At 46.7% G+C, this 16,985-nt stretch overlaps 1 protein-coding gene across 1 annotated transcript in view; it reads right to left on the bottom strand.

Moving 5' to 3' along the window:
* Positions 1-14,620, bottom strand: part of LOC117227808 (homeobox protein Nkx-2.4) — a 76,424-nt gene extending 61,804 nt beyond the window's left edge. The window contains exons 1-2 of the mRNA XM_033483334.2: positions 12,196-14,620; positions 2,480-2,784 (exon numbers count right to left, since the gene is read on the bottom strand). Of these exons, the coding sequence (XP_033339225.1) occupies positions 2,480-2,784; positions 12,196-12,922 (1,032 nt within the window). The 5' untranslated portion in view covers positions 12,923-14,620. The remainder of the gene's footprint in view (positions 1-2,479; positions 2,785-12,195) is intronic.
* Positions 14,621-16,985: the final 2,365 nt, after the last annotated feature.

The raw sequence follows: 16,985 nt of genomic DNA, 5'->3' as shown, positions 1-16,985 counted from the left end.
ATAATCACGTCTCAGAGACGTGGTAAGAAGATCGGGCCAGAGAAATGGAAGCCGTGGAAAAGTGTCCGAATATTAACTAAAATCGCGGTATTTACCATTCCGTAAGAAATTCGCGATTGTCACAATTTCGTGCGTTTCTCTCGCATAACCGTGAGAAAGACAACGTCGGCTCGTGGCCGGCCTTGTCGTTGTTTATGCGTGCGCACGTTCTTGAAATATAAATCGTCTCGGGCAATGCGGTGAATATTATTGAAAATCTCGCGTTCACGGCGATAATCGAAGGTCTACCCGTCGACATTGCCGGCTAACAACTCCGAGGCAACCAACGCCCCTGAGGTCGATCGATCCGATTGGCCGAGAGACGTAGATACACCCACGCGTACCCACCCACCACCTGCTCCCTGCAATTAATCTCCTCTCAGCAATTAATCCTCGTCATGCACGGCCGTGTCCGTGTGCGGTCCCGGCCGCCCTGTGTTGGTACGTTCGCGTTCGCGTTCGCGCACAATCTCGAGCACCGTGTTTCCTTCGCAGCCGGAGCAAACGGCCCCGACCGACCGATCCGAGCGATCCGCCGTCGCTGGCTGCACGACGATTACGATTAAGCCGTTGCTACCTTGTAATTAGCCCGGCTACCCCCGTCTAGCCGGGCCCTTTTCATCCTCGGGAGTATCGAGCGAAGAAATATCGACAATTGAAGAATAAATCGGCTCGTCCGACTCGATTTTCATATGCAACTGCCATTCCGATGCGTTAACGCGCCAAGCGTTGCAGCTGCGATCGGTGCATAATCCTAGTTTATAGGTAGCGAGACTTCGCGGATTCGTAGAACGAAAAGACACGTGAAATGTGCCTAAAGAGTACTATAGTACAATAGCAAATGGTCGATCATTGCGATCGATCGAAGTTATCATTGCTAAAGAACTTGAACATTTAACCATGCTTTGCACTCGAAGCTATTTTAATTATATTTTGAACTGATTTTCTGATCCACAATGTTTCTGTTTTAAGTGATTTTAATTATATTTTAAACATATTTTCTGATCCACAATGTTTCTGTTTTATGCGATTTGTTGCGATTCATGCGTATGCAAGCTTATTGGCAAGTAAAGGACTTGCAATTTTAACAGTCTTTTAGATAGAAACGAGTCCGATACTGTTGCAGTTATTTTGAAAAATAGTGTAGCAATTTTTAGTGGCGCCCCAGAGTCGCCACTCGAGTGCAAAGGGTTAATATATAGATCGCCTTTTTTATCGTGGATTTTTTTTGAAACGCGATGACTATTTTAAAACTGAACTAATTCGCTTGAATTTTTCTTTTTTTTAGATGATAGAAGGATTAGTCTACTAAAGGATGACTGAAATGATTTTTTTTTTGTAATTTTGCTATTACTTGAAATGGCAGAAAAAGTAAAAATCTCACGTTTATTTAACTTTTTAGGGGTTTAAGGGTTTCTAATCTTTTTCTCCTCATTCCAAGTAACAGCAAAATCACAAAAAAAAAGAGCTTTTCAGCCATCGTCTAATCCCTCTATTACCTAAAAAAGAGAAAATTCAAGTCGTTTAGGTCAGTTTTGAAAAATTTATTGCGCTTTAAAAGATGTACAAACACTTTTGTGGGCCACCGTAGTAATTTCTCCCGGAAAAATGCCAAATTTCTGGTTTCTGTGAATTTCCCCGTGCTAGTCCCACGCCTATGTAGTTTATTCCTACTACGTCGATGCCAAGAATCTTCGGAGTCAAGTAAGAAAAACTGATACGCGGCCTCCGAATTGCCTTCGAACGAAAAAATTAGAAAGAAAGAAGTTCATTCATCGTTTTTTTCTTTTTTCTAATTGAGACTCAGATTGTGCACAAAGATGGACAATCTGGGGAAGATGAGATACCATTATTCGAGCCTTGCAACTCGTTTTTACAGTTGTCGACAATTGATAACCATAAAAAAACGAGCCACGAGGCTCGAACAATCGTATCTCCTTTTCCAAAATTGTCCATTTTCGTGGACAATCTTAGCGTCAATTAGAGAGACATTACTGTATTCATACTTTCGGGCCGCAAAAGGCTCAAAAAATCGCGAATTAATGTCTTCAAATCAGCCGATTTCAATTCCGACCTCCGAATATTTTTAATAAAAATTATTCGACCGATCTTAGCTTAGTTCTCAACCTCCATCCCCTATGGGAACCGGTTGCGAAAACATCCCCGCGTCCTCGCGCACGATAACCCCTTCAGACCTTTAAATTTTAGGGCCCCACGCGTGTCGCGGAAGTTCATTCTCACCCCCATAAGCTCCTCGGAGCCTCGTCAGCGATTCCCCCATAGAGAATTCGATTGCGAAACCGATTCCCCCATAGCGATCTGTTCGAATCGAAAGATCGTAGATCTCGTAGATCTCGTAGATCTCGTAGATCTCGTAGATCTGCGTCGCGTCTGCGAACGGGATCTATACAAAGGTATAGGCAACATTTAAACATCATACCTGAGTGGGCGTGAGGTGTATCAGGGAGGCTAGGTGTTCCCGTTCAGGCGCGCTCAGGTATTTCTGCTGCTTGAACCGCCTCTCGAGCTCGTGAACCTGCTGCTGGGTGAACAGAACGCGACGCTTTCGTCTCTGGGGAAGGTGGGGGAATTGCATCGCGCCGACGCCCATGCCGACACCGACGCCGACGCCGACGCCCATTCCCATGCCCGACGATTTCGTCACGTCGCCCATTGACTGGCCCACCGAACAGCCGGCCATGTTGGTCCCGGCGCCCGCCCCCGCGGCGGTCATCAGCCGCGTAACTGCAAAACATATTGGACACACGTAAATTAGTACAATCTCCTTGTTGCCACGCTCCGCGGAGCCGTCGTTTTTTCGTCCTTTTCGGCCGACGGGCTTCTTCAGTTCGTCGTTGCGCGACGGACCACGCGACACGATATGTGTACTTTCAAATTGCTTTTTAACCCTTTGTAATAGAAGCCATTTTTAGCTGTAAATTTGAATTAATTTTTCTGACTTATATTATGTATTATATTATTATATTATTATATATAATATAATACATAATATAAGTCAGAAAAGTTAATTCAAATATACAGTTAAAAATGGTTTCTATTACAAAGGGTTAAAAATATATAATATAATAATAATAATAATATAATATAATAATATAATAATAATATAATATATAGTATAAGTAAATAATAATATAATATTATGTTATATTATTATTTACTTATATATTATTATTATTATATGTTATATATTTCCATTTTATGCATGTGAAATTGAGTCTTGTGACTCATAGAACGGTTAGGCTTTTAACAATTTTTTATATCTACGCTTTGATCATGTAAAACTCATCTTGAAACATGGTGTAACAATTTTAGCGGTGCGTCAGAGCCACCGCTCGAGTGCAAAGGATTAACTATGATTTAAGCGCACTTTGTATGTATGAAATCGAATTATTGCGACTCGTGAAACAATTACGCTTTGAACAGTTCTTGAAATACAAATTCGACAATGTTAAAATTGTTTTGCAACGTTATATAACAATTTTAAGCGATGAGTCGGGGTCGTCGGACGAGTGCAAAGGGTTGATTAATGAAATCGAAACTAGGAAGTTAAGTTTTACCACTGGAAATATTACGTTTGACTCTGTTACATGGCACAGATCCTAGTAACATTCGGCTTGTTCAATATATTACAATGATAATAAATTTAGAAATCTAGTTAAAAATTAGTGTCACACATACAAGACTCACACAGTAATCAATGTGTTAAACGAACGATATTCGCGCGTCTTGTTGTTATTATTACTATTGCCACTACTATTATTACTAGTATCAATTAGTATTAATAATTAGTATTACTATTATTATTATTATGCTATCATTATAATATACTCTCTCTATCATTATACCATCATTATTATACTATCATTATTACTCCGCGGTCTTATTTCGTCGCTCGCGCATTTATTATTATTACTCTTACTACTATTATTATTACTAGTATCAATTAGTATTACTAATTAGTATTATTATTACTATTATTATTATTATTATTATTACTATACTATCATTATTACTCCACGGTCTTATTTCGTCGCTCGCGCATCTTGTTATTATTATTACTATTACTACTATTATTATTACTAGTATCAATTAGTATTACTAATTAGTATTACTATTACTATTACTATTATTATTATTATTTATTACCATACTATCATCATTACTCCGCGGTCTTATGTCATCGCGCCCTGTACATTCTCGATGACACAAAAGATTGTCAACACAAAAACAATTTATTATTTATCCATACACTATACGATCTATATCACCGCCTAATTTGCTTCCTTAAAACCACAAAACTTCGTCCATCCGTATTAAATAACCCGTGAATACCTATGAATACATAATCGTAACGCCCTCATCCATCTCATTTCCCCATTCCCCCCCAAAAAAGAAAAGAAAGCATCATTCGATTTGCCACCGCGAAGGTGTCCCGGAGTCCCGCAATACGGCCTCGACAACAACGAAAGGAATCCTCAGACCTTCGAGTAATTGAAGAGCAACCCTTTCGACCGGGGGAATCGCATCCCCGGGCGCATGTCTCGCACAGTCATTTGCCGCAACTCGACTGTGACTGTTATCATCCGCGTTCCCGAAGACGCATTCCTGGTCTCCCGGTTCTCTCGAAATCATTCACCGTGAGGGTTCTCGAACAAGTCGGACAGAGGGCGAGAAAGGAGGAGGAACGAGGAACGAGGAGAACGACCAAGAAGAGGAACGAACAAGAAGAGGACAACGGAGCGAAGTGGAATCAGCGATCCAAGAGCAAGAGGCGAGACGAAAGGCGAGGAAAGCGGGAGGAAGGGAGGGCCGAAAATCGAGGCCTCCGTATTTGAGCTACTGAAACCCGGCTAGCGAAGAGAACGAGCGAGCAAGAGAGAGACAGAGAGAGAGAGAGAGAGAGAGAGAGAGAGAGGCGCGAGAGTGAGAGCGCGAGTGCACAAAGCGCGAGTGCAAAAGCGCGAGAAAGAGGTCGCGAGAGTGAGAAAGCGCGAGAGAGAGAGAGCGCGCGAGTGCAAAAGCGCGAGAGTGAGAGCGCGAGTGCAAAAGCGCGAGGAAGAGAGCGCGAGAGTGAGAGCGCGAGTGCAAAAGCGCGAGTGCAAAAGCGCGAGAGTGAGAGCGCGCGAGAGAGAGCGCAAGAGTAAAAGCGCGAGAGAGAGAGCGCGAGTGCAAAAGCGCGAGAGAGAGTGAGAGAGCGCAAGAGTAAAAGCGCGAGAGTGAGAGAGCGCGAGTGCAAAAGCGCGAGAGCGAGAGCGCGAGTGCAAAAGCGCGCGAGAGAGAGCGCGCGAGAATAAGAGAGCGAGAGTAAGAGAGCGAGAGTGAGAGAGCGCGACCGAGAGAGAGAGCAGAGGTCCATCCCTTGTCAGTTGGCGAAGGGCTGTCAAGAACGGACGCCGTCGTATCCGGACAAAAGGAGCGATTTAGCCGCGGCGAACTGCTACGTCATCGTGCACGGGAGGTCCCGATGATGATGTTCCGAATTATTATTATGTCTGTGAGAACGTGACCGCTCCTGCCGTGGCCCCGGAGGAGTCCGTCAGGCAGCTCCCTACGCGAGAAAGACACACCACTCGAGACACCGGGAGCAAACACCGCCCCGAATTTGCTTACCACCGTTCGTTCGTTCATTCGTTCGTTCGGGATATTCCACGGAAAATCGATCGTAATTCTTTCGAACTCTTCTTCTCTAGCCAGAACCACCCGGGACCACCCGGACGAACCGTTTGGAGAACATTGGGAACGAGGGATACGATTGTTTGCGGACGAACCGTTTCGTACCGATCGCTCTTTTCCTCGGATAGATGACGGGCTCCGACGGACTTTCGAATGATTTTTCGACTGGTTTCTGATGGCGAATGATTCTTGAACCAGATGTACCACTTGGATGCAAATGCTTAGCGAAGGGTTGAATGGGTGGTAGATTTTTGTTACTGATGTTTAGGCGGCTAGGAAGTAATTGGATCGACGAGGACTTTGGATGTTATTCTGGATTTTTAATTTAGAGGGTTATTCGTTGCTATATTTAGGGGTCTAGGAAATAATTGAATTATGAAGACTTTGAATGTTATTCTAGATTTTCAATTTAGAGGTTTATTTGCTGTATTTAGGGGTCTAAGCAATAATTAGATTAACGAGGAGTTTGGATGTTATTCTGGATTTTCAATTTAGAGGGTTATTTTCTACCGATTCTTATAGATCTAGAAAATAATTAGATTAACGAGGACTTTGTATGTTATTCAAGATTTTCAATTTAGAGGGTTATTTTCTACCGATTCTTATAGATCTAGAAAATAATTAGATTAACGAGGACTTTGTATGTTATTCAAGATTTTCAATTTAGAGGGTTATTTTCTACCCCGATTCTTATAGATCTAGAAAATAATTAGATTAACGAGGACTTTGGATGTTATTCAAGATTTTCAATTTAGAGGGTTATTTTCTACCGATTCTTATAGATCTAGAAAATAATTAGATTAACGAGGACTTTGGATGTTATTCAAGATTTTCAATTTAGAGGGTTATTTTCTACCCCGATTCTTATAGATCTAGAAAATAATTAGATTAACGAGGACTTTGGATGTTATTCAAGATTTTCAATTTAGAGGGTTATTTTCTACCGATTCTTATAGATCTAGAAAATAATTAGAAAACAAGGAGTTTGGATGTTATTCTAGATTTTCAGTTTAAGAGAGTTATTTGCTACCGATACTTGCGGATCTAGAAAATAATTAGGTTAACGAGGACTTTGAATATTATCCAAAACTTTCAATTTAGAGAGTTCTTTGCAACCGATACTCACGGATCTAGAAAATAATTAGGTTAACGAGGACTTCGAATGTTATTCTAGATTTTCAATTTAGAAAGTTCTTTGCAACCGATACTCGCGGATCAAAAAAACAATTAGATCAAGAAGAACTTCGAATATTATCCAAGATTTTCAATTTAGAAAGTGATCTGCTACCGATCTAATCGACTGGATAATACCCAAAGTCTTCGTTGACCGAATTATTTTCTAGACAAATAACTTACTTATCCAGAAAACAATTAGATTAACGCGAACTCTGAATATTATCAAAAATTTTCAATTCAGAAAGTTACTCGCCACCGACGCTTGCTTATCCAGAAAATAATCAGATCATCGAAAACTCCCGAAATCATCCGAAATGTTCAAATCCAAAGGATCGCGCGAAGCTCTCAGAAAACGCGTCCCGCCGCCATTCCGCAAACGCTACTCATTTCTTCCGTTCGCATCAGGAACAATGGGCATCGTTCGAACGGTTCCGGGGCGCTGCTTACCAACAAATACCTCAATCAAATCTTTCACCGAACAGGTGACGAGATCCGAAAAGATCCCCGTGGCCGGCCCCTGCCGTCCCCCTCATCAATGAAATCTATCCTTGGACAACGTTTCAATCTCCGCGATCTCCGCCATGAAGCCGTGGTCCGGGACAATGGAGCAGTTGACGGGAGGACTGACGGGTTTCGGATGTTCGAAGCGACTTCTGCGAAGCGCGAGACACGGGCCGCGTCGGGCCCGGGCCCGGGCCCGGCTCGCGTGCAGAGGTCTCATTAAGGAAATTGACGTTCGTAAAAGACGTCTACCTGGCCACCGGCGTCGAATCCCCGCGTTACCAAAGCACCGTGCAATCCTCGTCAACCGGATAATTACACGGTATCGCGGGTGATAGACAAACTGCTTTATTCTGTTCATCTTCTGTCCATTCGCGACACGGCAGAATGTCTTTTCGTTTCTTTTCGTTTCTTTATTTTCTTTTCGTTCTTTTTCCGTTTCGTTCTTTTTCTCTCGTTTCGTTCGTCTTCATTCGAGCCACGAGAGAGGGGGTTAAGGGGGTGAAAAAAGAACGCGTTCTCGCGTCCGAGGCGAACGAGTAACGGATCCTCCGCGCCCCGTGTTCGATCCAGGCGAGTCTCCTGTCTGTGCCCGAGCACCGCGCGGCAGAAATTGAATTTCGGGGAAGCCGGAATACGTTGAATACAGCTCCAGTTAAGCTGCAGAGCGGCGAGGGTCCGCCGTGTCCGGCGAGGGTTTATTTGTTTAACTAAAATCTCCGACGGTGTCCGGCGGCCACGCATTTCTCCGAGGCCCCCGAGGATCGATACAGGTTTCGCCGACGGTGGACCCGAGTGGCGCGTGCGGCCGACAGAAATCCAAGGAAACGTACGCGGCGCGACGCGATGCGGCGCGGCGCGGTGCGGCGCGACGGGTCCTGACGTGTTGACACAAGTCCGAAGGACGAGGGCTCCGTCGGCCCGCAAGCGTTTCGCGGCGGCCCGGACCTAGCGAATCCGCGCCGCCCGGCCGCCGACGGCTTCTCGAGGAAGAATTCGACGGCGGCCGAGCGAATTAAGGTTACATTCGTGCTCGCCGACGCGAGCCGAGCGTGTCGGCAGTGTTAACCCTTCGCACTCGGAGCCAAATTAACGCAAAATTTAATGTAGCTCTTCTGATCCACTGCATTTCCGTTTTATATAACCTAACTTTTTTACGTTATTTTATACGTATGAAATTGAATTTTGTGACGGATGCAACAGTTATCATTTCAACAGCTTTTCAAGTATCAACGAATTTGATTGATAAAATTATTCTGAAACGTGACGAAACAATTTTTAATGGCGCCTTGACGTCGCCGTTCGAGTGGAAAGGGTTAAATGTCGTTGCGACGGCGTGGATTCGCGTGTTCAGAGATAATGATTAAATGTTATCGATGCGTTCCTGCTCGTGTTCATGCACGTGTTTGACTCGTTGGTCAGTGTAGATGGATCTTTAATTGCGCGATTTAACCCTTTGCACTCGGAAGCCATTTTAACTGTAAATCTAAATTAAGATTTCTTATACGAAAATGCGAATTGATGAGAAACTGATATGCGATCTATCGTCGAACGAAAGGAACGGAGAACTGGCAAATCGAAAGGCAATTGTTTGTTGTTGTTGCTGCGCTGATGATCCAAAATCTCCTCGACGGTTGTGAAATAGACTTCGATTCACTGCGTTCGACCTGTTTCCGGTTTCGCGACAGTGAATTCGGTGGAATTTCAGTCGAATTTCCGAAAGTTTTCTTCGTATCAGGTCTGTGCATATGAAATGTCGGATTTTCTTTACACGCGAACGTTCGCCTCCCTGTTTTCGTTATGCTATCGTTTTTGGCATAATCTCGTTTATAGTCGCACCGTTCATCACCAGAGTCGCGTTTCAACGATGAAGATTTTCTCGAAAGCGTTCCATTTTGTTATTACGAATTCGACCGATGTTCGTGTAATTTTTGTTACACGAGTATAAACTTGGCAACAACCCTGCGAAAGCTGCGCGCGATACAAACCAGGCGTTCGGGGAGAACACTGATAACGATCGAGAAGTGCGGCGTCGGTTTGAAAATTTTCGGTCCGCCGATTTTTCCCTAGAAAATGAACCGCACGGAAGGCCCGGAACCGTCTGCGAAAAACGATGCTCCGAAAGCGTCGGTGGAAACGAACGCGACCGGAGTGATTCGCTGCTCGTTCCTTCGAACCGAGGAGACGATCGCAGCCGAAAAATGCAGCCGGTGCATCGACGAGACGCGTGAAAAATTGCAAATTATACGCCCGTCGCTCGTTAATCGGCGCGGCCCGATAACTTCTCCGCGACGACGCTCGGCCGCGTACGTCGTACAAAACGATTGCGAAATCGAACGAATTAAAGTATGAAATTTCGCAGCACCCGGCTCGTTCGCCGGATCTTTCGCCGACCGACTTTCATATTTTTTAAACATTTAGAACAGTTTTCACGGGCTAAACGGCACGCAAATGAAGACGGCCCGAAAAATTCCATGTCAGAGTTCGTCGATTCGAAAGATAGGAATTTCTTCGAGACAGTCATCTGTGCGTTAAAATCTCGTAGGGAGAAACGTATCGAAGCGAACGAAGCGTATTTCGATCGAATAAACAGCTTCCGAACAAAAAGATACGCGGTTTTATACGTTCGCTTAAAAATCCTACATTTCATACGCATCGACCTAATATTTTTTCAGCCGAAAATGTCGGATTCGCGGACAGGGGAAGTGCAGAAACGCGTCGAGATTAGGTTCGCATGTAGCACCGGGAAGATTCATGCGTCAAGTTGGCCAGCGCTCGTACAGCTTGTATCGCGGACGGTGTCGTGGATTTTGAAACACGAGCCCCCGTCGCATCATCGATACCTAAATGGACCTAAGCAACGGATATTCTGCGAGTGGAAGGCGGCCGAAAGGGGGACAAACGTGCCTCGTCGAAGACGAAAGGGATGATCTGTCGGAGAGTATTTGCTAGGCGCGTCAAGGCGCTACTTTCTCTAGTCTAGCTGAACCGTCAGAGCAGGCCTTTCTCTCGTTTCATCACCGACCACCGGTTGTGAATATTCTCATCGACGATTAAGAAGCTAACCGACGGCAATTTAACTTTTGAACGTCGAGACGGACGACGGCTGGCGGATGCCGCATTTGTCTGGTTTCAAGGCACGTTTTATACTCTAACTCTATTCTTTCCAGATATTTCAATGCGTTGAGAGCGTTTATTGGGTTGACAACTAAGTAATTGCCGATTTCAGTTATAGGCGTCTCTCACTCCCATTTTTATGATATTCGTAAATGTTATATTATAAAATTATTATTATTATTATTATTATGTTATTTTTTATTATCCGTGAATGTTAGCAACTGGACAAATTGAATGCAGCGGTCAAGGAAAAGCGGCCAGAATTGGTCAATCGTAAAGGTGTCATTTTCCAGCAGGACAATGCTAGGCCGCACACGTCTTTGTCCACTCGGCAAAAATTGATGGATATTGGTTGGGAATCGATGTTACACCCACCGTATAGCCCTGATCTCGCGCCATCGGATTACCACTTATTTCGATCCCTAGACAACTCCCTTCGTGGTAAAACTTTTAACGATGATGACGCTGTAAAATCTCGCTTAACTCAGTTTTTGGCCGAAAACGATCAGACTTTCTACGAGCGTGGAATTTTCAAGTTGTCGGAGAGATGGCAAAAGGTCATCGAACAAAATGGAAAATACATTACAGATTAAACTTCGTTCCAAGTAAAAAAGAATTTTTTATTTCATTGAACAAATCGGCAATTACTTAGTTGCCAACCCAATAGATTAAGAGAAGAGCGTGAAAGCGCGTTCTCTAGTGACCGAACAAGCAAATTTCACCCCTCGCGGTCGAATATCGACGGACGAATCAACCCCGTCGCTTCTTGCGGAGCTTCGTACGCGCGCGTAAAGTCCAAAAATCTTTAGGAAATCCTGTTAAACATCGTGCAGGAGGATATTGGAACTTCCCTTGACATTAGATTCACGGGTCCCGTCAAAATGACGGGTTATTAATTTTTTCATTCACGATTATTCCTATCGTAAAGATACATTTACGAGTCATTCGTTCAATTTATACGTTACAATATCAATTTATATGTTGTAACATATCAATTGAACGAATAACTCGTAATTTATATGTTGCAATAACGGCTGCTAAAAATCGGTATAAACGTCTTATCGTTACTTTTATAAACTAATAATATTCCGGTTTTATTCCGATTTTTAGCAGGCGTTATTGCAATATCAATTTATATGTTGCAATAACGGCTGCTAAAAATCGGAATAAACGTCTTATCGTTACTCTTATAAATTAATAATAAAACAGCTGTTTTTTCTGCTCCCTAAATCCAGCATTAATCCCAATTTTTACGGTCTACGCGAGGGATGACCAAAGCGTCGCCCGCGCGCGCGCGGTCGACCGCGTAACTTTAATTCCAAGTCGCCCGCCAGTCCGATATCATCAATATTTATTCCAAAATTCAAGCTTACTCTTGCCTTTAAATTGTTACATTTTTCACGGCCACTTAACGCATACGCCAGACCTTCGGCTTCGTAATGTCAAAAAACCAGGTCGCCGATAGCGATCGAAAGTTAGGCCACCCTTGGGATCCGCGCGTTCGTCGCCGCTTTCAGCGGGTCGACTTCCCTCCGTTCGACCATCGTCGAACGTAGGACGGGTCCCGCGAGCGGCCCGGCCCGATCTCGTCCGCGAGATAAGGTCTCGCGATCGGGCTCCCGATCGAAAACTCGACGCGCCGCGTCGGACTAAAATCACAATACTCACTGGTGAATCGGGGGTCGTTGGTTGCCGGCGGGGCCGGCGCGTACCACGGATGATGGGAGCGCATCGGGTCGGTCGCGGTTGCTCCACCGGCGACCGCTGGCCCCGCGTGATGATACGGCGACAATTCCGCCGCGCAGTACTGATATTGGGAGGTGAGCTGCATGGTGGCGTAAGGATTGCCCATGGCGGTCATGCCGGCCGCTGCGGCGCTGCTGCCTCCAGCGGCGGCGTCGTTTGCACCGGAAACCGGTCCGGGAGTGCCGCCACCGGGCGTCGATCCTCCGTGAAGCGGCGGACTGCCGCTGCTCGCGCTCGAGCTACCGGTATTGCCGCCCACTCGGCCGCCGCACGCGTTCCCGTAAGGCGAGACTTGAGGATGCGTGACCACGCCGACGCCGATCGCCAGCTCCAGCTTCCGGTACGATTCGTCGATGGGGGACAGGATGTCGGTGACACTGAACGGTGTCGTGTGAGCGCCGCCAGCCGCTTGTACGTGGGACGAGTGCTGTTTAGGCGACAGGCTCATCGCCAGGTCGATCCCATTCAAATCTGGCAGCAAGCTAGCCTGCTCCAGCTGTGTCTGTTGTTGTTGCTGTTGCTGTTGTTGTTGCTGCTGTTGCTGTTGTTGTTGCTGTTGCTGTTGTTGATGCTGGTGGTAACTGGTTGTGTTGCCGTTCCCTTGATTCCCGGCGCTGTTTCCGCCGCCGCCGCCGCTGCCACCGCTCATCTCGGCGAGGCCAGCGCCGTCGAAATACTTGAAGCTCGCGCTTCGCGGAATCCTGAGGCCGGCGCTAACCGCTAGATAACGACATGACGGCCCTGCCACCACGGACGACGAACAAGGAATCCCGGACGACGTTGCTTCGGACAGCTCGACGAGCAGCTCGTCTATAGCCCGCGAGGCAGGCCCCTCGTACGATTTAATGGTTGTATCTTGTAACGGGAACAGTCTGTCGTCGAATCGGAACGATTCATCTATTGTTCCCTGCTACGGCCGGGTATCATCGGTCACCGCCGCGGCACTGTATTATTATTATTGTCTGTTTCACGGTCACGCGCGTCGGGTACATTTTATACTACTCTCGTTCAGACACTGATTAATATAATCCTCTCCGGGGTTAGAAACTCCACGATATATCACACTTCGGTCGCACTGTGCTCGCGCGAGCATTCACCGCGGGACGATTTCGTTTCGATCGATCCTGTCCTGTCGCAGGATCGCCCGGCCGACATGGCAGAGTCAGCAAGCCGCGGTGTCGATCGTCGCGGTGCCTGACGGCCCGACTGGACAAGTCCAGCGACGTGACCGCGCGATCCGTCGCATCTCTGTCTCAGGTGCACACACGCGGGTAGAGTCGGTCGGGCTGCGATGGACAAACCGGGTCAAAGACGCGGACCGCCTGGCTAGGGCCACGGCACTGAATCCCGGTGTACCACGGTCAAGGACAACAACGCGGGCAACACGGACTGTACGCTCGGCCCGGCGCCGCCGCTGCCGCCGCCGCAGGCCGCCGCCACCACTGGACAACGCGGCCGGGATCGCAGAGTAACCGGCTGACGCACCGCACACCTCGGCTCCGCGAGACAGGCTCCTCTGCTGCCACTTTTCGTCACCGTGGCGTGAACGAAGCCGCGTGGCACGCGCGACACGACACGACCGCCGCGAGACACAACAACGACACCCTTTGACGGCGACGGCAATGAGAACGACGGTGACGACGGTGACGACGACGACGACGACGACAACAACAACACCGCGAACACGACGGAACAGTTGGCACACACGTGGTCGAGGATAGTGGCCGGCCAGAGCCGGCCGGCGGCCGACTGAAATCAGCCGGGGGGTCTTCGAGTCCTTGGACTCTGCCGATAGAGAGACGATGGTAGATGTACCACTCTACGGGTTCGCCTCCACCTTCGTCGAGGATACACTCTCTCTCCGTGGGAGAGGAGAGAGTGTCTATGGATGGTTGGCTGGCCTCTCTGGCTGGCTCTCCGGGCTGGCTGGATAGATGGATGGATGGATGGATGTATGGATGGATGGATGGCTGGATGGATGGATGGATGGTTGGTTGGATGGATGGATAGATGGATGGATGGCTGAATGAATGGAGAGAGAGAGAGGACTGTCGGGTACTCCTGGAGAGGTCCTCACGGCCGCTTAGACCCACTCGACCAGCGGTCGCTCGCGCTCGCTCGCTCGGGCTTGGGCCCCACAGCCTCTCGCGGAGAACCCGTACGACGACACGATGAGTGGAGTGCCCACTACGGAGAAGTGCCTGCTACCAAGAGTCGTGATGAGATGTCCCCTTTTGCGTGTGAGAGAACGCCTAGCTTAGAGGGGGTTGCGGGGCTACCCGAGCCGACCCCTCCGGCCGGATCTAGTCTACCCGAGCCGGCCTGCTATTGGCCGGCGCCGGCCAATCGGACGCCGGCTCGCTCCTTATTGGCCGGCCAGCCTGCCAGCTCCCTAGTCCGTTGGGGTCGCTCCGTGCACAGCGGCGCGACGCCGTTGGCGGGGGACGCGAGCCCGACTAACCGCGTCCGCCTATCCCGCGTCGTTTCCTGGGTCGCTCGCAGGGGAAAACGACCGCATCGTCCTACCCGCCTCATGGCCACCGTGCCTGGACCAGCCCATTCTATCCTTCCCACCACTCCGCGTCTCCCCACCATTCCGCGGCGTCGTAGCCTCGTCTCTCTTCATCTCTCTCTCTCTCCCTCTTTCCTTTCTTACTCCCTCCCACTCTCTCGGTATCTGAACTACTCGGTACACGCTAAACGATCCTCTCCCCGTTGGCACACGCGCTCTGGCGACTCGCCGCGCAGTCTCCCTCGTCGACCTCCTACCGACCACCTCACCGGGCTCCCATCTTAGATCGCAGCCGCGTCGACGCCGACCACCGATCACCAATCCCGCGGACTCTCTCTCTCTCCGCTATTCTATCGTAACGCAACGTGACGCCGAATGACCCGCCGCGCCGCCGCGAGACCACCGTTTCTCTTTTCCTTTTGATAGGGACGACGCTGCTGGGACGTCGCGCGTGTTCTTACTCTCCGTGGTACAAGCATAGTGACTTTCCTACGAACCTTCGAAGTGGTCCTGTAAGCGATAGGGGATTCTGGTGCGGGGACAAAGGGTTACGGTTTCTCACTGCGCGGGGAGAGATCGGTCTGTCGCTTGCAGGACCGAACGGCTCGGTCGTGGACCCGCGGACCTTTCGCACCTGTATTTTACAATCACTACTCTCGTCCTATATCGCTTGCCCGTCGAACGTGCTCTGAAACAAAGAAGATCCTTGCGACTTGTTACACACCGCATACCATGAAATATTATGGAGAAACTGGCGAACTCGTTCGGAAAACATTAGACATTAAATATTTGTGAATTGTATTGTACACGAAGCCGAAAGCTTTGCCATAATGTTTCATCGATATTGGTGTGCAACGTGATCTCTCGTAAGGAATAATGTTCCGCCTTGCTGCGACGCTGTGAATCTTCGGTACACAAAAGTGCTCAAATGATTTATTTATCGAGGAATCGTAATAGAAATGAGAGTAATATAATCGAACTGCTGCTGTGGCCGTATTGAATAGTATATGTAAGTTTAGTCAGAGCCACTATTTTCAAAGGACATGTAATACTAGATGTTTAAATAAAATAGAGAAACGTATATGTACAGATATATGCAGCTCTTACCACTTCGACTATGTTAACCTGTACAATATGTTCGAACGGATGTTAAAGCTCTACTTTACCTACTTGTTGCTCCCTGTTTTACCGATTCTCGTTGAATTTCTATCTCAAGTTTCGCTTTTATCAACTGATCTCCCTGTTGCTTGCAATGATCGTCCTTTCATTTTTCAAACTACATTTCCTGGCTCCCTGAAATTTTCTTTGCGTTAGTAATAATTAGATACGACTTGATTTAAATTTGAGCCATCGAACATTTTTATTTCCTCTGTATTATCGGTTGACATTTATCATTGTTTTTCTTTTCTTTTCGTATGATTTCAAATTTTTTGATAATCCTAAATGGATCTAACATAATGCGCGATGTTCCTAGCTTTAATTTGTGCCTCGTGGAGTCTGAAAATTATCACGGCACTTGATGCAACTATAGGCTAGGTATCGGAGTAAACTGTACTAGACATCGCATGCAACGCCTTTTTCTGTCTCAGGATCTGAATTACCGACTCTGTAGAAAATGCTGTGCTACGGTAGCTAAATAGAACGGTCAGCCAGCGAACTACGTGCGAATGCAACAGAGAAAAGTGTGTATCTGAGCTAGCTAAATTTACAGCATTTTCAGTTTTTGAATGTACATTGTTGCCGCGTTGTATCCCTACGCAAATTATTGATTTTTGCGACGAAAGCGTTCAAAGCGATTTGAATCGCTTGCATATGTTTTCCCCATGAAAATAAGCCCGAGCATGGCAGTTGTCTCGCTCTCAGATGATAAACAGTCCGTCTGGTAATCTCGATTCTTGTACTGTGTTAAATTTGCCACGTGTTGAACCTTGTCAATAATATAGAACACACAATTTGAGTAAATTAGTCTTTTACTCTAATGATGAATTCTTCCGAAATTTGAATAGAAAAAATAAAAAATAATTCATTATACTTATTGTCTTGTGTAAATATTGTCAATCTGTATTTTCAAGTAATGTTATCGAAAGCGGTAGGCTTAAATAAATAAGAATTATTTTAAGTAAGGTTAGACTATATCTTATATAATAGATATGTACATTTTCGTACATGCAACCAGAATCCAGATCACGGATAATTATTA

Source organism: Megalopta genalis, chromosome 8 (assembly GCF_051020955.1).
Source record: "Megalopta genalis isolate 19385.01 chromosome 8, iyMegGena1_principal, whole genome shotgun sequence".
Classification (NCBI taxonomy): Eukaryota; Metazoa; Arthropoda; class Insecta; order Hymenoptera; family Halictidae; genus Megalopta; species Megalopta genalis.
This window is presented reverse-complemented; position numbering and strand designations above follow the sequence as displayed.